Source organism: Wyeomyia smithii, chromosome 2 (genome assembly GCF_029784165.1).
Source record: "Wyeomyia smithii strain HCP4-BCI-WySm-NY-G18 chromosome 2, ASM2978416v1, whole genome shotgun sequence".
Lineage (NCBI taxonomy): Eukaryota > Metazoa > Arthropoda > Insecta > Diptera > Culicidae > Wyeomyia > Wyeomyia smithii.
Window position 1 is genome coordinate 276,334,344 of NC_073695.1, and position 22,283 is coordinate 276,356,626.

At 39.7% G+C, this 22,283-nt stretch overlaps 1 protein-coding gene across 4 annotated transcripts in view; it reads right to left on the minus strand.

Moving 5' to 3' along the window:
• The window catches only part of LOC129726196 (transmembrane protein 64), a 41,191-nt gene extending 19,133 nt beyond the window's left edge, over window positions 1–22,058 (minus strand). The window contains exons 1-3 of one of the 4 annotated variants that reach the window (XM_055682918.1): window positions 21,644–22,058; window positions 20,255–21,067; window positions 5,575–5,698 (exon numbers count right to left, since the gene is read on the minus strand). In XM_055682918.1, the coding sequence (XP_055538893.1) occupies window positions 5,575–5,698; window positions 20,255–21,012 (882 nt within the window). In that variant the 5' untranslated portion in view covers window positions 21,013–21,067; window positions 21,644–22,058. The other 3 variants (XM_055682915.1, XM_055682919.1, XM_055682917.1) reach the window with 3 other exon arrangements.
• Between the last annotated feature and the right edge of the window lie 225 nt (window positions 22,059–22,283).

Sequence of the window (22,283 nt, forward strand, 5' to 3'; positions counted from 1 at the left end):
GCAAGTGAAGGTGATCGCCATCCAAAAACCAGGGAAACCAGCTTCTAATCACAACTCTTATAGGCCGATTGCAATGCTATCCTGTATCCGGAAATTGATGGAAAAAATGATACTCCGTCGTTTAGACCACTGGGTCGAATCAAATGGTCTACTATCAGAAACTCAATTTGGCTTCCGCCGTGCCAAAGGGACGAATGATTGTCTTGCGTTGCTTTCAACAGATATTCAGCTGGCGTATGCTCGTAAAGAACAAATGGCGTCTGCGTTCTTGGACATTAAGGGGGCTTTTGATTCCGTTTCTATTGACATTCTTTCGGGTAAACTTCACCGACAAGGATTTTCTCCAATTTTGAACAATTTTTTGCACAACTTGTTGTCCGAAAAGCACATGCATGTTACGCATGGCGATTTGGCAACTTTTCGCATTAGCTACATGGGTCTTCCCCAGGGCTCATGTTTAAGCCCCCTTCTTTACAACTTTTATGTAAATGACATCGACGAATGTCTGGCAAATTCATGCACGATAAGACAACTTGCAGACGACAGTGTAATCTCTGTTACAGGAGCCAAAGCTGCCGATTTGCAAGGACCATTGCAAGATACCTTGGACAATTTGTCTGCTTGGGCTTTACAGCTAGGTATCGAATTCTCTCCGGAGAAGACTGAGATAGTAGTTTTTTCTAGGAAGCATGAACCTGCTCAGCTTCAAACACAATTAATGGGTAAAACGATTTCTCAGGTTTTGGTACACAAATATCTTGGTGTCTGGTTCGACTCTAAAGGCACCTGGGGTTGTCACGTGAGGTATCTGATGAAAAAATGTCAACAAAGAGTGAATTTTCTTCGTACAATAACCGGACAATGGTGGGGAGCCCATCCAGGAGACCTTATAAGGCTTTACCAAACAACGATATTGTCTGTTATTGAATACGGGTGTTTCTGCTTCCGCTCCGCAGCAAACACACATTTGATCAAACTGGAGCGAATACAATATCGTTGTTTGCGTATCGCCTTAGGTTGCATGCAGTCGACCCATACGATGAGTTTGGAGGTTTTAGCTGGAGTACTACCATTGAAAAACCGCTTCTGGAGCCTGTCTTCTCGTATTCTAATCAAATGTGAGGTCTTGAACCGTCCCGTGATTGAAAATTTTGAAAGGTTAATCGAACTTAATTCTCAAACCCGTTTTATGACATTGTATTTCAATCACATGTCCCAAAATATTAACCCTTCTTCGAATATTCCAAATCGTGTCGACTTATCAAATACTTCTGATTCTACTGTGTTTTTCGATACATCCATGATAGAAGAAACTCGTGGAATCCCGGATCATTTACGCGTGCAGCAGATCCCTTAAATTTTTTCCAATAAATATCGAAACATCAACTGCGACAATATGTACTACACTGACGGATCACTTCTTGATGGGTCCACTGGCTTCGGTATCTTCAATAACAATTTAACCGTCTCCCATAAGCTCGATAATCCTGCTTCTGTTTACGTCGCAGAATTAGCTGCAATTCAGTACACCCTAGGGATTATCGAAAAAATGCCCACGGACCATTATTTCATCTTTACGGACAGTCTCAGTTCCATTGAGGCTCTCCGATCGATGAAAGATGTTAAGCACTCTCCGTATTTCCTGGGGAAAATACGGGAACATCTGAGTGCTTTATCCGAAAAATCTACTCAGATTACCTTAGCGTGGGTCCCTTCTCACTGCTCGATACCGGGTAATGAGAAAGCGGACTCTTTGGCTAAGGTGGGCGCAACAAACGGTGATATTTATGAAAGACCAATTGCCTTTAATGAATTTTTCGCACTTGTACGTCAGAATACGATCATCAGTTGGCAAAATGCTTGGACCAGAGGGGAATTGGGAAGGTGGTTACATTCCATAATCCCCAAAGTATCGACGAACCCGTGGTTCAAGGGGTTGGATGTAGGTCGGGATTTCATTTGCGTGATGTCCCGGCTTATGTCCAATCACTATAGATTTGACGCGCTCCTCCGTCGTGTTGGGCTCGGGGAAAGTGGTATCTGTGCCTGTGGTGAAGGTTATCACGACATAGAGCATGTGGTTTGGTCATGCCCTGTACACCGTGACGCCAGGTCTAAATTAATAGCTTCCCTGCAGGCCGAGGGTAGACAGCCGGCTGTTCCTGTTCGTGATGTCTTGGCGAGCCGTGACCTATCCTACATGTCCCTTATATACGTTTTCCTGAAATCCATCCACGCCCCAGTCTAGTCCCGTTCCCCTCCGTCTACACCCAACAAAACGACAAGAACACGTTTGAACCTTAAGCACAAAACCAGCAACCAGACCCCGCACAACAGAACCAGGACCCAAGGACTACGAGCCTCTGTCCCAACTCACGACATCGTGGCTCAGCAGAACGAATCCATACATGCCATTCGACGATTATCAGACGACCATTGAACAACAAAACACTGATTGGAAATCCCATGCTAGTTTTAAGTTAGACTTAATTTCAGCTCGTAGTCGGCAGCGAGGATAAAAAATTTGCTTTAGTTTTTAAGTCATCAGATATAATTGGCGCCGTTAAACATTAAATTGTATTTGTGCCGTGTCAAATAAATGTTATGTGAAGAAAAAAAAAAAAATCACCCCACTTTCGCTCGTCGGTGCACGATGCAAAACTGCTTGGCATCAGTTTAGCGATGGACAAGCCGCATGCGTGAGTCGGTGAACGAAGCATTTTCGTTTTCGGGCACATTTTTTCAAGCACTCCTAGTCAAGTACTCTTATTCGAGTACTCGCGTATTTGGCGTGAGTAAAAAAGCAAAAGAGAATTCGCGAGCGGCTGTATGCTGGCTGCTGCTCTGGCAAATGCATGGATAATAAAGAGTTTCTCGAAAGTGTGTGTGCGAACGACTGGAGAAGCGTAGCACACATCTCAGTCTCGAGCAGAAAGGAGTGGATATGTTTTGCTTCTCGCTCGTTTAGCAACGCTGGTTCTCCCAGCAGCTGATGCAACTCGTGGTTCATCCAACTCCGCCATGATCCATCTTCCATCTGCACTCCACCACAGATGGTACGCAACACCTTTCGTTCGAAAACCCCAAGGGCGCGTTGGTCCTCCACGAGCATAGTCCAGGTTTCGTGGCCGTAGAGGACTACCGGTCTGATCAGTGTTTTGTAGATGGTTAACTTCGTGCGGCGGCGGATTTTATTCGAGCGGAGTGTCCTCCGGAGTCCAAAGTAGGCACGATTTCCTGCCATAAGGCGTCGACGAATTTCTCTGCTGGTGTCGTTGTCAGCAGTCACCAGTGAGCCCAGGTACACGAACTCGTCTACCACCTCGATTTCATTACCGCTAATATGAATTCGTGGCGGGAGGTTGACACTGTCTTCTCTGGAACCTCTTCCTCTCATGTACTTGGTCTTCGAAGCGTTTATGGCCAGCCCAATTCGTCCGGCTTCAGCCTTCAGTCTGATGTACGTCTCCGTCATCTTTTCAAGGATTCGTGCTACAATATCAATGTCATCGGCGAAGCCAAAGAGCTGAACAGACCTTCTAAAAATCGTACCACTCGTGTCGATACCAGCCCTACGTATCACACCTTCCAAAGCGATGTTGAATAGCAAGCACGATAATCCATTACCTTGCCGTAACCCTCTTCGAGATTCGAAAGGACTCGAGAGTGTCCCCGAAACTCGAGCTACGCACATCACCCGATCCATTGTCGACTTGACCAACCGTGTCAGTTTATCCGGAAAGCCGTAATCGTGCATATCCTGCCATAGCTGGTCTCGAACGATTGTGTCGTATGCCGATTTAAAATCGATGAACGAGTGATGTGTGGGCACGTTATACTCACGGCACTTCTGTAGGACCTGCCGTACCGCGAATATTTGGTCCGTGGTGGCGTGGGCACTCATAAATCCCGCTTGGCATTGCCCCACGAATTCCCTTGCAAACGGTGATAGTCGACGGCACAGAATTTGAGAGAGTACCTTGTAGGCGGCGTTCAGCAACGTGATTGCACGGTAGTTGCAGCAATCCAACTTGTCGCCTTTTTTGTAGATGGGGCACACTGTACCCTCCATCCACTCCTTCGGTACTACCTCCTTCTCCCAAATCTTGGCAATAACCCAGTGTAGCGCCTTAGCCAGTGATTCACCACCGTGTTTTAACAGCTCGCTGGGGAGTTGGTCAGCTCCAGCGGCAAGAATCGACCCCAGAGACTATTTTGAATTCTAAGATGACAACTTATGGTTTCTGAATAACAGACCAAAATGGCCGAATACTACGCAATATGCGAATTTCCGGAATCAAAATGATACCCATAGGCCAGAAATTAAGTCCGCATACCTTTTTAAAATTTAGGATGACGACTTCTGTTCTCTGAAAAACATCCCAAAATTATTGAATACCACTCAATAAGGATATTTCCGTAATCGGAGTCTTAGCTTAGCGGTGATGAAATCGAAGTAGTTGACAAGTGCGAGCACCTAGGCTAACTAGTGATTACCAAGAACGACATTAGCAGAGGAATTCGTCGAGGTCCTATGCCGAGAAATCGTGTTTTTTCTGGACTCCGGAGGACGCTCTGCTCGAATGAAATCAGCCGCGGCACGCAGTTGACTATCTACAAAACTTTGATCATACCGTAGCCCTTCAAGGCCACGAAGCTTGGTCCATGTTCGTGGACAACTAAAGCGCACTTGTGATTTTTGTACGGAAGAAGTGCAGATGAAAGATGGCAGAGGCCACGAATGCTATTATATCCCAAACTGAACTTGCATTTGACTAATTATGAAAAAAAAAAATTGTTGAGCGACTTGTCGCAACTACAATGGATGTACGTCAATCGGTTGTTGAAACAGTGAAAAAAAATCGCTACTTCTACAACAAAATGACGTTGGTGACATAACTTTAGTTAATAAACCTTTTTCCGAAAATCTTACGTTCGGCAATGTTTTGTGATTATATTGAAGCATTATGTACAGATCAGATAGTTGAAATTCGTCCTAATACTTATTATACAAACGTTTTAATTTCGTGCCGGGTTTCAATTTCTGGCACCAGCGTTCTCAAACACCCGTCTAACTGGCAGCTGTTATGGAGATTTTGAAGTACTAGAAATAGCAGGGTATAAAAATATTGCGACAAATGCCTATTGAATTATTCTGCTTTTAAGAATCTGGTAGAATGAGCGAACATAAAAAAAAGTTTAGCCTTTAAAACCATCTCGAACTGAAAGCGAGCTCGTGATTAGTTTCAAACTAAACAAATTTACATTTCATTGCCGTGGCCGTAATTAGAACCGACACCAACTTTGTCTCTGATGTCTTATACTTCAACACTAGATCTAGAAATCAGTGCAATGAACAAATGGCAGACCAATTGAAGAAAGCTTGCCCCTTTTAACAGTTAGTATTATTATTTGTTTCTTGTTGCAACGTGTTTTATTTACTATTTTTAGAATTAGGTTTGGATTTTCGCTTCACTCCATTCATATAAAAGAAAAACCAAAGAATATTTCAAACTATCCGAATTATAAATCACTCTAGGACTGTCAAACGTAACGCATTAAATTATCACTTACCCCGAAGATGGTGTTCTGCAGTCCGAACGGTATCGGCGTCAGTCTGGCGAATAATACTATTTTGAACGCCCGTGGTCCCGATATCACGCGCAGAATGGCCCGGGCGGTCTCATTCTTTATCAACCTGGCATGAGAAATAGAGGGAGAGAGAGCAACAAAAAGAGTCATTTTAGGTATAAAATTTATGTGGTTGAAGTGCGTTTCAGGCTTTCCTACGCCTGTGCATCGTGACCTCTTTCTTTATATTCGTAAAATTAAACTTATGCTTATCGCCAGACATCCACCAAATGGGATTAGGCGTCTGATGCATTCCCAAGAAAATTAAACATGCATTTTCAGGCACCAAAACACTTAACGCAATTGAGATTTTTTTTCTCTAACAGTAACTGATTTCTTTTTTAGATATTTGCAGTTTACCAGCTATCGTTTAAGTTTCAAGTGCAAACGACCTCGCTGTTGTAAGGAAACATTGTTAAACCATTCTGTTATCCTTAAACGTCGTTATTCTCAAGAGCAACCGGCGATCACGTGTGGCCTTCCGCAGGAATCATAGCCTGCGAGTTCAAGGTGCCTCTATCCGTGTGTCAACTAGTGCTGCTTTGCTTCTATCGCTATAGGACCGTAAACTATACACAACCTATATATGTATAAATAATAGTCGCATCGTACGTACTCTGAAGCACGAGCATCCGATTAGCTCATGCTTCATTTCTTGCGTTCATTTTAGCAGTTCCGACCCCATATGTATAGAAATTCTCCTCAAAAAACGTGACTCCTCTGTAGCGCAAAAATAAATTCGATTTCTTTGTTGAATAGCAGTTTAAGGAAATCGGGTTTATGTCTAGCTACAACTACCAACCTTATTCTGTCACGCTATGCTGTCACATTCGAAATGGTATTACGTCACGGCTTACAGTCGCCTACATATCAATGCTGCTATTTCCATAACGTAGCAGGCGTGTGCCTTGAACAACGGAAAAAGTAAACATTTATTCTTGGCCGGCCTGAGAACTAGTTTTGTTGCTGTATGGTCAGTTACTTTAAAGATTCAGCAAAAAATTACATTTAAAATAGTGTGGACTCTGAAGTTAGTTTTAAAAATAAACACATTTCCTTCGTACCAGCAGACAAAATCAATATTATAGAAACGGCCTTGGTAACAAAGCGTGCATAAGCATCGGTTATTAATGGATTAAGGTTATTTATGTAATTTTTAATTTTCTTCCAGCACATTTGCAGAAATGTCAAAGAATAATATTAAACCAGTCTACCAAAAAGCCCCCATTCGCTTCGACACCACAGCCGACGCTAATTGAACAAAATTATTTTTGATTGAAGATGTGTCTGTCGGCCTGCGAGTCGATTCACTACCCTTTATAATAAATGATGAGTAGGTACATGGTTGAAGAATAATATACATATCTTTGTTGAAAATTTCAAAATCAGGTATTTTCAAGTTTTTTATGTTTAATAAATAATCTAGTTTTGTTTCCAGCAATATTTTGAAGAAATAAATTGCCTATATTACTTTAACAGCAAGTGCCATTGAGTTCCCATATATTTGTAGAGCTTTGTTTACTGACTGCTTATAACGTTGTTTGTTAGCTATAGCTTATCCAGTTGACTACTGTTAATTACACCGATAGCTTTTGAGATTCCCATACCCGTATGGCTGATGTAACTTACGTAATGCGAGAAACAAACATGTTCCACACTTAAGCGAACGTATCAAACACGTTACAACTTCATGGTCATTCTGTCGTACTATGTTTTCTATACATCTAATCACTGTGCGCAAAATCTGCAGTACCAGCGGGGAATTCCGTGAAATCGAGAAAACGGTTTCAATAACACACGATAGAAGTGACGAACTAAGCTGTAAACAAAATCCCAGATTCTGTACTGTTTACTCCAGCTGGTTATTTCGCTGCCTCCTCCGCAATGGGCACGAAACAGAATTTACACTCGCAGTTTGTCCGATGGAGATGAATTTAATTCAAACACAGATTCAGCATGCTGCAGCAGTTTTATCCCAATCGTTGCTATAGAACAATGACGTGAATGTTGAATTTGCGTCCGAAAGCATCTGTAGAATAAGGTTATTTTTGAATTTTATACTATACGATAGCGCAAACTCCAATAATTTCGATTGTTTGTACAAGTGCGTTTAGAATTCGAGGTGTAAGTAAACAATTTTATACAGCTGTAAAGCTTTTACGTAACAGGTAGCAATGCAATGCACGGACGGTAATCGCTCCAATGCTACCTATACTGCACTCAGTAAGCTGTTCCGGAACCTTAATGCTCCGTGATGCAATTCATTCGAAGTGTCTAATAAAGCGACAAATCTATGACAAGCTTTCGTGTCGCAATAAACGAGACTTATCGTGTTACTCTATTGCGGTGTGATCGAGGGGTCCTGTTTAAACGGGCACCTTATTCAGTTTATTGCTGCATTTTTTTTTCACAACATCATAACAGAATCATTTTACTTGTCGAGTGATCTTCCGTGAAGGTAGACCCCTCGAGAGTGTCTTTGGCCGGCTCGAAGCTGTGCACAATCGACAAACTACTTCTGACTACTCATGTAATTGCTTTTTAACACGAGCTTCATGGTGTGTACTGTGAAAATGATTCTGTTTGTTTGGTTGTTTTATTTTTGCAGGCACTCGCAATATTCGAATGTCAGTCGTAGAAACTATTCGAAGTCAGACGTGACGCAAACAGTTTAAGGACAATGACCGTTTTACTTTAATCAATCAACGTAATTTGTTCAAACTGATTATGCCAAACCTTACACCTATCAAATTAGGTTGGGTCTCAAAGGGAAGAATATTTGCCACCAATTTATTTATTGCTGCCTAATTCGTGTGCCCGTCCACGCGTATTTGCATTCATAGACGTGCCAATGATATCGTAGGCAGGCAGGTGGATATTTGTACAATTCATTCTCACAACACTTAGGTGCTAATAAGCTACGCCGAAACGTACAGGTAAAGATTGTACGCGGTTAGGCAATTGTGAAGGACATACGTACTTATCGTCGACGTTCGAAACCAAGGATTGTTCAGCGCTACTTTGAATGAACGGTACAGTGAGGTTACAATAGCCTCAAACTTGAATGACTTATGAGTGCTTTATTTTTTTTGTTCTGGAGCATGACTATTTTATCATATACAAAAATGCTCTTCTTCTTCTTTGGTAATTCCTCGACCGCTTTGCAATTTGAATAACTTAGTTCAATATTTATTTCATCTCTCTATGATTGAGCTGAAACCCTATATAATATAAAAGTAGAATCTCAAGAAGAAGCTCAGAATTAATGGAGCAAACAAGGCAACAAAAATCAAAAATCAAGTTTCTAATGTCAGGTAATGCCATGAAATAAGGAAAAGTTAAAAAATCTGAACTCATTTTACCTATCGTTGTAAGAACAAACTACGTCATCAGATTACTATGATATTATTATAAGAGCGACAGATAACAAACTCAAACTAAAAATCATCGTTGTCAGGGCGGTTGTCAAGTAAATAAAACCACGTTTATTGAAGAAATTTTAAAAACGAATAGTATAAATGCTATTCACACATTTTTGTGCTGCTTTTGATAGGTTCCTGCGACTTTTTAAGTTATATTTAGTAGATTCAGCTGCGTTTCTGCTGTAATTCAGGTATTTTCAAAACTAGAAGTTTTTCGGTATGTATAAATATAATCAATTACAAAACATGTGTTGTTTCAAAACTTTGTGATTCTCAGGTTGATTTCAGTTAATTCCGATAAATTTCTGCTGTCTGCGGTAGAAGTGCTTTTCAACGACGGTATCAATATGTGTGTTTTAAAACGTAAGTTTTCAAATATACATGAATTCTGAATAATTTGTAGCTGATTTTGCATTACTTCAAATTGTTTTCGGCGAAATTCTGCTGTGATCAAAATGATTTTATTCAGGAGGAGCTGATGACCACTGCAGCCATTAGTTGGATATATTGTGCTGTCACTCCACGTTACTGGGAAATTCTAGTGGTCATAAAAACAATTATGTAGAACAAGGTCAAATGCCATCCAAATATGGGTATTTTCGAAACTAACATGAGGTGATCGACAGGTGGAAGTATCCTTACAATGAACACCTGAATGACGCAGAAGCTGAGGATCAAGACGGTTTGTTTTTTTTTTTTGACGTAGGACTACGTCTAACCGCACTATATTGAGATACATTCCGCGAAAACTAAAACCAAGATGTAACGTCGGAATGAAAGATTTCAAACGGTTATACTGATGTAACCACATGATGGATCACAATGATCAATATGTCGTCGGATTGATAAAATGATGGACAATTTTGTGATTCTTCAATTTTCATTAACACTTCATTGTTAAACAGTGAAAATTGAATAAAAGTTTCAAGGTCGAATTTTCACCAACAATGTACCAATCATATGCGAGCACGCCTGGCACAGACTTCATGAATAGATACCAACTGCCTGCTGTGATATCCTGTATAGCAGTGGCAAAAAAAAAATTGACAGAATCTCCCCGTCCCAATAGGTTAACTAATGTTAGCTTCCATGAGCCTAAACTATTTTGATGTCTTGAAGGTGAAGCTTTTTCGGAAAGTTCGTAACCACCTCCACTATTAGACAGTATTACGTTCTGTTGTTAACAAATATGTTAATGTTAATAAAACTGATGTCTTGAAGGAGAATATGATGGCACAGGCAACAGTACTGCACCGAGCAATGTATGAACAGAGCGCTGGTTACTCATCGTCTATCAGAGCAAAAAAAACTCGATATTCATTTTTGTGCAGTCAAGCCAAGTGAAAACTACATTGCCGCTGTTGACGCACAGTGGGCCGTGGAATACAATCGAATTGCCGTTTGAATTGTCTTCTTCTTCTTCTAATTTCGTATAGCAGCAAATATCAGAATTCAATATGATTTTTCGGGTGCCGCAAAGTACGCTGCGCCGCCGGGGACAACAAAACACTCTACTTTTTCAGATTTATTTAAATAACTGAATATAGGGTATTTAAAAGACAATAGAAAACCAAAATGCTCCGTACAGATATTTGAATAGGTAGTTAAACGATGATGATTATATTTTAAAAGCTAAATGAATTAAGTCCAATATGACAATACTAGTAGCATCCCGCGATGGTGGTATAGAGGAGAACCAAATTCATTTCATCTTGATATTAGGGTTCCGACATAAGTATTTTTATTTTTCAATTGAAAATATTTTTGAATTAGCATTTGCAAGAAAATATAACTTTCCATAATCTTACTTGTAATTGAACAAAGCTATGCAAATATTAATTGCTGAGGCTAATGTTGTGCATCACTCTAGCCCAGTTTATTTTCGAAGATAACAGACATATAACTTTCAAATATGGTATCTTCGTTGTTCTTTGGTATCTTGAAACTGATCAAGTTTTTTCTAATTGATTCTGTATACTGATAAAATATTTAAATCGACCTGAATTGAATGTTAACATGTTCATAAAATTCTATGTCAATTTCAAGTTTTCTGTGAATATACATTTTCCACTAAAACTGTAATTCGTTTTCGATATTTTTTCCACGAGCTTGTAACTGTAGGAAAAAAATTTATGTGACATCTTTGCCGCTTTGTGATCGGTGAGTGAGCCACCTTCAACAAGACAAATAGATAAAGAAGGAAGTTTAATTTCTTCTAAATCGTACTCAATTATATATTTTATAGAAGGTTGCCTTTTCGCGTATTAAAGAAAATTCGCTGTATTAGAATGAAAGGTATTCATCAATGGTCCAGAAACCAAATTTAGGGGGAAATTTGGGTCTAGAGCTCTATAGCAATATTTTAGAGAAAAACTGTCTTCTACAAAGTTGTTACATATGATAAAGCGCTTATTGAAAAAGTATCAAAAATTAGGGTGACCAAAATGTTCGATGCTATCAAGTATCTAACTTTTTATTTTTGTAGATAGAACCCTTGTTCTACAATTTTATAGCTCCAATAATTTTAAGTAACTTTGTAAAAAAGTTTTTCTCTAAAACATTGCTATAGAGCTCTAGACCCAAATTTCTCCCTAAATTTGGTTTCTGGACCATTATGAATGTTAAAGAGAATATTTTTTCCTCTAAGATAGAGTGCTGCAAAGAAATAATCGAAATACAGACCTCGTTCGATTTTGGCAACACGCCAGAATTTTTTCTTTTGCCAAAATCGAACCATGCCAAAAATGAACAGTTCTTTTTTCAAAACTTTTTTGAATTTTTAAGTGGTCAAAGACGACCTTAACAGTAGAAATGGCCACCAATGAACTAGTTCTAGTTCCATTTGGGCTGTCGACCTAGATACTTGATATTACCACCCGAACCAAAATACCTTCCTTTTGGAAGATGTTGAGCTTAAATTGGTTAAAATAAATCAAGCAAACGATAAATGCAAAACGAGCTCAAATCAAACATAGCTTCGAAATAAAAAATATAACATCATTGTAGTCCTACGTCAACTATGCGGTCGTGTCTTGGATACCACCCTCCTACTATTTAAAATCATATACTTTTATGAAGTAACGATGACGATAAGGACGCCTTTTACGCGCAGATGAATTCGGACCGGTGATCGGAAAGCTCATCGCACACTAGCTCACGAACAACGAAAACGACCTGCGACTCACTAAGAGCATGGCCATACGTAGTACCTACTTCCAGCATAGTCTTTCATAGCGGTACACCTGGAGATCACTACAACAGACTGAAACACAAATCGATCACGTTTTGAAAAAAAAAAAAAACGTAGATCTACAAGAAACTAAAAGCAGACTTTGTGCCGCGAGCTTAAATGTGTCGGGATGAAGATGGAGGAATCTTGACGGATGAACGTCAGCTGTTTGACGGGTGGGAGCAGCAATACGATGAACACCTGAATGGCGCAGAATCAGAGGACTGTTAGGAGGAACGACCTCGTCAGTATAGCGGATGAGGGAGACATACCGCCCCCACGATAGCAGCTCCAGAACAACAAATCAGTTTATCAAGTTGGGCCCGGATATGTTGGCTTTCTACCTGCATTAACAGATAGTTAGGATCTGGGATACAGAACAGCTACCGGAGGAGTGGAAGGAGAGAGTAAAGCAATGCCTTGGTGCTACATTCCGGTTCGGAACTTGACCTGCTGTTTTTTTTATACACAGACTTCGCAGTCAACTGCTTAGCGTACAGGACAATTGCGGGGCTAGCTATGGAAAGCTATGAACGAAAATGGTTTCCTCGCGAAACTAACAAGACTGGTAAGGCCACAATGAATGCTGTACAGTGCTGTGTGAGAATTTCGGTTGCGGTATCAAGCCGGTGTGAAACACTCAAGCGACTTCAACAAAGCGACGGTCTTTATTGCCTCCTGTTCAACATTGCGCTTGAAGATGTTATGAAACGTGCGGCCTTTAACATGCGTGGCACGATCTTCAATAAATCCAGCCAGTTTATCTGCTTCGCTGACGACGTGAACCTTGTCGAAAGGAGCTTCCAGGCGGTTGCTAAACAGTACACCAAGTTGGAACTTGATACAGAAAAGGACATAAAAGGTTGAATTGAAGGTGAATACGTCGAAGACCATGTATCTGAACCGAGCGCGATAGGGCTCGCATAACCAGCAGAGTGATCGACGGAAATGAGTTTGAGGTGGATAACGAATTTGTGTACCTCGGATCAGTGTTAACGTCAGACAACTGCAGCAGAGAAATACGCAGACGTATTGTAGCTAAAAGTCGTGTTTACTACGGACTCCACAATACGTTGAGGTCTGACGAACTTCCCCGTTTCGAACGACGTGTGCCTAGGACCATATTCGGCAGAGTAAGGCCTGTATTCGAAATAATTCACCATTTTCATCCGTGTGTAACTTTTTTGCCCATAGGTAAAAATTGATGAAGGAGTGTATTATTTGCATGTGCAAAAATAATAACAATCGGTTCACAGGTTATTGAGATATCATCAAAACAAGATGAGACTTTACCAGAGAATTTTACGCGCCGTCATGAACTGGGGATCACCCATACAACTGTGTCTCGGGTGGTAAAATTATTTAAGGAGTCCCAGACGACCGAGCGGCGGGCTGGAAGTGGAAGAAAATCGAAGACAGCTGGCACTGTGAAGGCCCGGAAGAAATTGGATTATTTCAAGCGCAATCGGAACCTTTCGGTTCGCAACGCAGCTCTGAAAGCAAAGTGTTCTGCCTGGTTCGTTCAACAAACCTTAAAACAAGCTGAGCTCTGGTATTCAAGGACCGAAAGGCACCGAACCGACGTGATAAAAAAAAAAAACCGGCGGACAAATCCCGAAAGAAAAAGCTGTATTGAGAGTGGTTAACAAAATCGATGTGTGTGGTTGTGGATGACGAAATCTACATCAAGCAGACGTAAAGTTTCAAGAAAATCTAACTTGCAATAAATTTTTGGCGAACACTTTTGTCTGTTGCGTTTTTTTTTTTTTCGAGTATAGGCCTTATGTGAGGATGGTGTAAGGAGGCGAAGAATGAACCACGAGCTGGCGAATTTCTACGGTGTGCCCAGTATCCAGAAAGTCACTAAAGCTAGAAGAGTACATTAGACGAGAATAAAGAATGCCGGAAAACAACATCGTAAAAGTGATGTTCGTCTCGAATCCGGGCGGTACAAGACGTAGAGACGCGCAACAAGCTAGGTAGTTGGATCAAATGGAGCAAGATCTCGGAAATGTAGGACGCTCAAGTAACTGGAGACAAGCCAAGAAGGTGAGTGAGTAAGTAAGAAGTTAGTCTCAGTTTCCGTACATTCTTTATTCATAGCTACAAAGGTGTTCAGTTAGAAAACTTTGAAGATCCGTAAATGTCCCTTAGGATCCCCTTCCTGAAAAAGTTTAACACGTTTGAGCCTGAGAGCACGACGTTTTCAGGAATTTTGGTTGTATTTTTTACTGGTCGTGTGAAATGTTTGTTTTCATGCTGTTAGGAGTTATATTCTTTTTTGATTTGCTTTTCTAAGCTTCCAGCTATCTGCTTTGTGTCTCGTTTGTCGTGTACTTTTGGGTACTTTTGATTATTTTCAGTTTAACTTGAATGAAATCATGCAAGTGCAAAGTAGTTTTGGCTAAATTCGGTGTTATTCTGGTTGCTTGAGTTCAGGGGCGACTCGTGGCTTTTGAACCTGCCTGTTCAACTATAAATTCAGAAAATCGCAGTTTGAGGAAGTATTCCCAATCATGTCCGCGTAAACACACAAGTCATTTTATTTGTTACTGTTTGAGAGTGAAACTTAAAATCAATAAAATATAATATTAAATTTGCGTTTGGAATATATTTTTCGTCAGGCGTACCCCGTGTGCATTGCACAGGTTGCACTTATGGACGAATCGCCCCTGCATGAGTTATTGATTGAAATACGTTTGATATGCATGAAAATTGTAGAAAAATGACATCCCTTACGTGTTTTAAGTCACTCAAAATTATATCCCAGATTATTTTCTTTCCGACTTTTGCTGGATTTTATGGATGTTTTTCAGCATGTTCTCTTTCCATCTTTAAGAGACGTTTTAAAGTTTTAAGTTTTTGATAGGAGCTTCTGACCTTTTGCTGATGTTCTATTCTTTGAATTTTCTTGTTATCCTGAGGACTTGTTGAACTGAAATTGATTTTTTTTTAAATTTCGGTTTAAAATGAGACTATTCAGTTTGCTTCCCGGAGCACTTTCATTCATTTTGAGTTCAATTTGGTGTATTTGTTTTTTGAAGTAGAATACTTCTCTCAGGAAGTTCGGCTACATAGGGATGTGAAATGAAAATCTAAAACCAAAAAAAGTGAAAAATATGTCCAATTTCAAACGCTAATAAGTCGGTTAGTATTCGATGGATTTCCTTCATTCTTGCAGCTATAGATTGGAAAATCTTCTAAGATTCTTCCAAAAATAAGATAATTGGAATTTTATTATTCACACTATTGTAGTATTGAAAATAGTCAAGCCTTGTCAAAACGAAAAATTCGACCTCTGATTGGTCGTTATATGCTTGCTTCCCAAGCACGGTCGACAGGATCATATACCTTGCAATTGAAAACATGCTATTTGGCCTATATAAGAGCCTGTTTCAGCCGGAGCCGCTCATAATAGTTCTAGACAGCGACAACAGCAGTCGTCCTTCCTTAGCAGCAGCAGCACTAGCTCTGTGGTTGGTCACCACGTCTCAGGAGCAGCGCGGTTTTTCTCAGCGTGTGTCGCCAGACAGCCATTATTCCCTCCGTGGGGCAGCATGAAGATTGCCATCAGTAAATCCAATTTTGGAAATCAAAATGCCTTTTTCAAGGCTAATAAACAAGTCATTGAAAGTTAATAATTTTTGTCAACGCAGCAAGCATTCTGTGTTGCATCCCAGCAATTTAAATTTGTCGCACCCGTCTAATTTACTGAATGTGAAATAGCTTCCACAGTGCATGTTGTCCGTGTATCTTGATTCCCCCAATGTTAAGGCAGCTCAAAAGTTGTAATCAGTAACCGATTGTGTACCGCAAAATGCTTTTTTCAAGGCAAATAAACAAATAATTGAAGGTTAATAATTTTCTGGCATCAACACATTCTGACCCGCAGACATTCTGTGCGGGATGCAATCAAATTCTGTTGTAGTTGTCTAATTCCTACTTTTACTTTATTTAGTAAACCCCCCACTGTAGGGGCAGCGCAAAGGCTGCGATCAGCATGACCAACTTTGAATAACAAACAGTTAACGTTTATTCACTAAAAATTCATCCAATTCAAAACAGGTTTTTGTCTGAGTACAATAATTTGCACAAAAAGACATTAGAAATTTTACCGCATTATCAGACGCGTTTCTCCAGTCATGCCTCGTGAACGTGAAGGTTTTTTATCACAGACATAGATTTCGTGCTCCAGCACGTTACAACACGTGGAAATTGTCTTTTGAAGTAGAATACTTCTCTCATGAAGTTCGGCTACATAGGGAAGTGAAATGAAAATCTAAAACTGAAAAAAGTGAGAAAAATTTCAAATGCTAATCATTCGGTTAGTTTTCGATGGATTTCCTTCGTTTTTGGAGTAATCGATTAGAAATCTTCTAAGATTCCAACCAAATGCATGAAATTGCAATTTTATCATTCGAACTATTGTACTATTGAAAATTCTTGAGCCTTGTCAAAACACAAAATTCGACCTCTGGTTGGTCGTTATACCGCGCTTCCCCAAGCACGGTCGGCAGAGTTATTGACCTAGTAAATTGGGAATCATTTGGCCTACATAAGAGCTTAATCAGATAATAAACAGACATTTCATCGGATATTAAATTGAACAACTGAAATTTGAAGAACACAAATGATTATTTGAAGAGTTAATATTTTCTCGTTTTGCGCTATAATCCAAAGTTAATTATCTTCATCTACATGCATACTCTGACTATTATTACGTGTCTGCGTCGCTTAGTGTTTTGCTACGGTCATGCAGAACGCAAATAACGGCGCGATGCGATTCGGCAAGACGAAATCTGTTGAAATGTATAGCTCTACTTCGCCTTAAAAAGAGCTGTACATTTCACCATGGTAAGGCGAATCGCATCGTGCCGGCATTCGCGTTCTGCATAACCGTAGCTTTTGTTCCATTCCCGTTTAATGATGTCGTATTAAATCTAGAGAAACATTTCAAAAGGTCCTATCTGACATCGATGCTTGTCAGAGAAAAATGAACTTGAAGTTTTGTGAATCCTTTTCAATTTCCAATTAAAACCGAAATAAGATTCCATCCCTTTTATTATCTCAAATGTAAAAAAAGAACGTCATCTGAACTTCTAGTGCTTTCTCAATCGTTTCAATTCCTTTTTCCAGTTTTTATTGATGGTTTTGTTACATAGGACCTATGTTGTTTTCGTTATCACATAGGACCTATCTGATTGGTCTCTTAGTAACTATCAATGACACATTGGACCTCTGATTTAAATGGCTTCAAAGGCTTTATATGAAACAGTATATCATTATGATTAACGTTTGATATCCGAATTCGAGATTCATTTCCATGAGAATATTGTCTATCAATTCTTATGAAAGTTTGGTTTTTTAAAACCAACATTTTTTTTATTTAATTCTCTTTTCTCAATCAAAATTAATAGTAATCAATTAATCACATGATTTTTCAGTGAGGCAGCTGGGGTGTAGTGGTTTGTGAAACGGTCGCTTAAGACGAAGTGAGGGATCAAAGGGAAATGACAATGTCAAACTCGATTAAAAAGAAAAATGTCATGTTGTAGGTCATACAAGAACATTGAAAATACGTAAATATATAACACTAATTAATTGAATGATTTATTTGTTTTGTTACAATGATTATTATAATTTATTTTCCTATTATCAAAATTATTTACTATGCGCATCTTTTTTTTCGGGATTCAGATTTCCATCGAAGTGACTATAGAACATAGGGAAAAAATGTGTGTTTGAAAACATAAGGTCGTCTCTCGTTAGGTCGTCGTTTACCGAAAGGCCTTCTGAATTTGCTGGCAATATACAGCTGTCGTTCGAAGCATTCTCGTGGGAATCCTGAATCGCAAAATCTAGCACTTGAAACTCGTCCGCTGGACACAGGGGGGCGCTCAGTCCGTGGAGTTAAGGTAGCAGCCTCGGAGAAGGAAGGTACCATAGTTACAACCAACATATATGGTGTCACGTTTAAAATTTTCTGAATAGTCAGAATTAACAGCAATATTCTTCATAGAATCAGTGACCTGCAACTAGTTGATTTTCCATTTTTCATCATTTTCAATGATGTTCCTTGGCTGGCAATGATTCAAAAAACCCCTATGACAGTGTGCGAAAGTTATGTAAATTTTCCTTCTACTCGAATGAGTCCATGAAACGTCTGTTTCCATCTGGAAAATTCTTCATGAACAAATAATCGCGACGTGAACGACTCTATGAGACTTCGTGAGGGGAGCCTACAACGATGACGAGGAGATGTTCGAGATCTGTGAATCATATTAGAGGTAATAATGTACCATCTAAGCTAAACATTTTAATTAAGATTTACCAGGTGCACGCTAGTCGTCCGTACCGCTACGTTTTCGGCGTCTTCTGTGGACATCGATTGCGACTTCATTTTTAATTTTTTTCACTTTCTCAAACCGGTAAAGAATATTACACAAAGCTCGAGGTCCAATCTGCAACTGTCAAAGTTTTTGTTCGTATAACAGATTGGCCTACTAGTAGATAAACGTCCAATCAGAGAGCTGTGCGATATTGTATTATTATTCAAATTGGACGTTTTCTTGCAAGCTCTGGAATTTTTATGGATATCAAAAATCTATTTTTTTTCTCAAAGGAACTTATAGACAAGAAGCTCTTTCATGCGAATAAACATAAAATAGGTTTTGTTTACAAATGTCAAATAGGACCTTTTGAAATGTTCCTCGAGAAATGTGCATATTACAATTCGGCAGCACTTCAACTTCTCATTTGCACAAAATTTAAAAATATTCAATGAACTTCATTCAAAATATCAAACAAAAAGAAATAACAATACTGCCAATGAACGGTCAACGTTTATTAACTAAAAAAAATGACTGACACGCAAGCAGCCGTGTTATTATTCTTGTAAAAGTATTCTACTTCAACCTTGCGGTCGTGGCTTTGCATATAACCTTCTAGTGATTTTTTTTCTCAATTCTTTTCCAGTTTTCCAGCTTCTACAGCAGCTTTCAGCCTATTGAGCTAGCTGTTGAATTCTTTTTGTTTTTGTCTCTTACTGGATTTCTTTGAGCTGTATATAACTTTATTAGAAATCAATTTTCGTTTTGGTCATTTCATGCTATTTGTTTGTTTATATATTTTGTTTTGCTAGAAGTCATTTTAGAATAGATTTTGGAGTTTATTGTGTTGTTTTCTCTCTCGTTTAGGTTATTTGTACAATTTCAGCTGATTCTGGTCAATCGCGGGCTACACACGGGCGATCAAATATGCTATGCTTGTGTTTTTTCTCTCGTTCAGGAGTGTTTTTAATCATTCAAAGCATAATTTGTGGAAATTTCTCTGGTTTATAGAGGCGTTTGCAAGTATTTAGATTTCTTTGCTAGTTTGAAGAAAAATTATAAAATTATCCTCAGCATTTTTTTTTTTTGAAAAACTCTCGTATTTCACAATTCACTATTTGTCGCAAAACACTAAATTCAAAGAAATTATTTGTGAAAATATCCAATGAGCGTCATCAGTTGAGTAGCACTCAAAATTTTTAACACATGTTTCGCTAATCAGTTATACAATCAGTGCACAAGGTGAATGTAAAATCCCACAAACATTTTAAATCTTGAAAAAATTCATTACGAGCCTCAAACAAATTATTCAGACAAATATTACCGTCACTAGCAAACGAAGAGTTATTTTGAATGACAGTGGTTTTATTTCGTTCATCCCACCGACTTTACAAGGTTCAGGCGCACTGTAAAAACAATCGTGCTGTTTAACGTTTATCGTACACGATTGATTACTACAAGATTGCTAATGGATCAAATGCTTTTTATAGAAGGTGTGCGACATTTGATTACGGTTTGGATTAGCAACGATTAATTTACCGTGACCCACACTGTTTATCATTCCAATTAAGATTGATATATTTAAACTTGGAATTTCAATTGCGATAACACACACACACAGATAATTATGTACATATACTCACTTATGCAATGGCAGCTTGGACTGCAGTCCCTTGATGGTGTTATGTGCGATGGCTACGCCAAGGTTGGCCCCGATTACCACCGTAAGCAGCCCTTTAATAAACCCGAACAGGTAGCCACTGCTGATTATCAGCACCAGGTAGCCGACCGTCACCGGGAAGCTAACGATCGTGAACAAACACAGGAAGATGGCGAATATGATCCACGAGTTTTGTGTCTCGATCCAGTACAGGAGCGTTTTAGCGTAATCCCGAAAGGCGTAAATCACAAACACTAGCACTGCGATCACGCATAGTGGCAGCAGGTAGTTAAGCATCGGATTACGCGAGACAAACCGCTGCAACCGGTAGAAGCAGTAGTTGTCCCGCATGTCGATGCTGTTGGCGGTGGGAGATTTGCTGATGCTACTAGCAGCTGAAGTACCGTTCAGCTGAAGTTGCAGATTGTGGAGCTTATGGTGGTGTAGATGGTGATGATGATGATGCAGGTGCTGATGCTGCACTAGCAAATGATGATGGTAGGTACGATCTTTCCCGCCGAATACCGGCGGCGTGTGCTGATCTAGGTCACAGATGATCGTTGCTTTCGCTCTCGTTTCCTCGATGGATTCCACACCGACAGACGAGCGCTGACAGTCCCTGTCGTTAAACGAGGAAGCACCGACGGAGGGCAGGAAAAATGTGGGTGACGATGCTTGGAGAAATTTTTCACTATTTGTCGATGCTGTTCCATCATCTACTACTTGTGTAATTATATCCATGCTGTTTTTCCACAGTGGTTCGTCTCTACGACGGACACCAGGTTTCGCGCATTAACTGGAATGTTGTATTGATTGATTAGGTGTGCTTTCTGGTTTCAGCAGATCTGTTCTAAACTATACTTCCTAATATTACAAAGCCACGAATTACAAAAGGCAGCATAACAAAAAATTTACCTTTTTGAGAATAATATATACACAAACCGAATATGGATAGCAATTTTAGAATTAAGCTTTATACATAACTAGTGCCACGAACCGACTAATATTTTTGAGAATAATAAATAGTTAGATAGCAGGATGTTGAAGTAGAACTACAAACAATAGTTATTCAAGCAAGCATTCGCATCGATTTCACACACATGTCAAAAAATCAATACTACAAGAAAAACACCAACTTTTCCCCTAGATACTGCTGCGTCCACCAGATACTGTTTTTTTCGAAATGCGCCACTATTATCAAAACAAAAGCTTTGACCTATTGCAGTTTTAGCACTTTGTTATCATCTGGACAAGCACCGTTTCACCACTTAAAATGCACAGTTCCAGCTGTTTCCTCCACAGTAGCTGCAAAATTAGCTTTGACCCACCGGATGAGCAATAATTTCGACTAATAAAACAATAACAAACGCACTGGCGATGCTGGCACCGATCGCTCCATGTTGGATTGATGCAGCGAGTGTCCCCTCATCGGCTTCAACACAGGCGTACAAGGCAGGAGAAATTTTCCGCCTCCTCCTTCGCTGCCCACACACGGATGCAATGGAGCAAACACGAGCGAATCACGCGTCAAAAAACCATCACTCTTGCTAAACCAATTCGAAACGATTTTCTTCGGAATTCAATTTGTGAATGTCGTTCGACTGGCGACAAAATTGATTAGGAAATGTTGTATCGTGTTGTAATATTCACTCCCTCCCCCGTCTCTCCGATAAACGAACAAAATGGATATTGAATAGCAACTCCTCGTTTAACCAACTAAGCGACGAAGCACACGAACTTCCGATTCGACTACGGTATTCACTACCCACTTTACTGACAAAACTAAACCGACTGACTGACCGACCGACTGGATGTTTTGCGGGAATCGTCGATTCGTCGCATAAATGTGCTGTCAGTCTCTCTCTCTCTCACGCGTGAGAGGCTGTCAGTCTCACTCGCTGTTAAAAACATGAGAGCGAAGTACGATGATGGAATGTGAGCGAAAACATAGCTCTCTTCGTAATCTTTTATACTTGCAGCATAAATTCCCACCGATTCTTGAGCTCGACGTT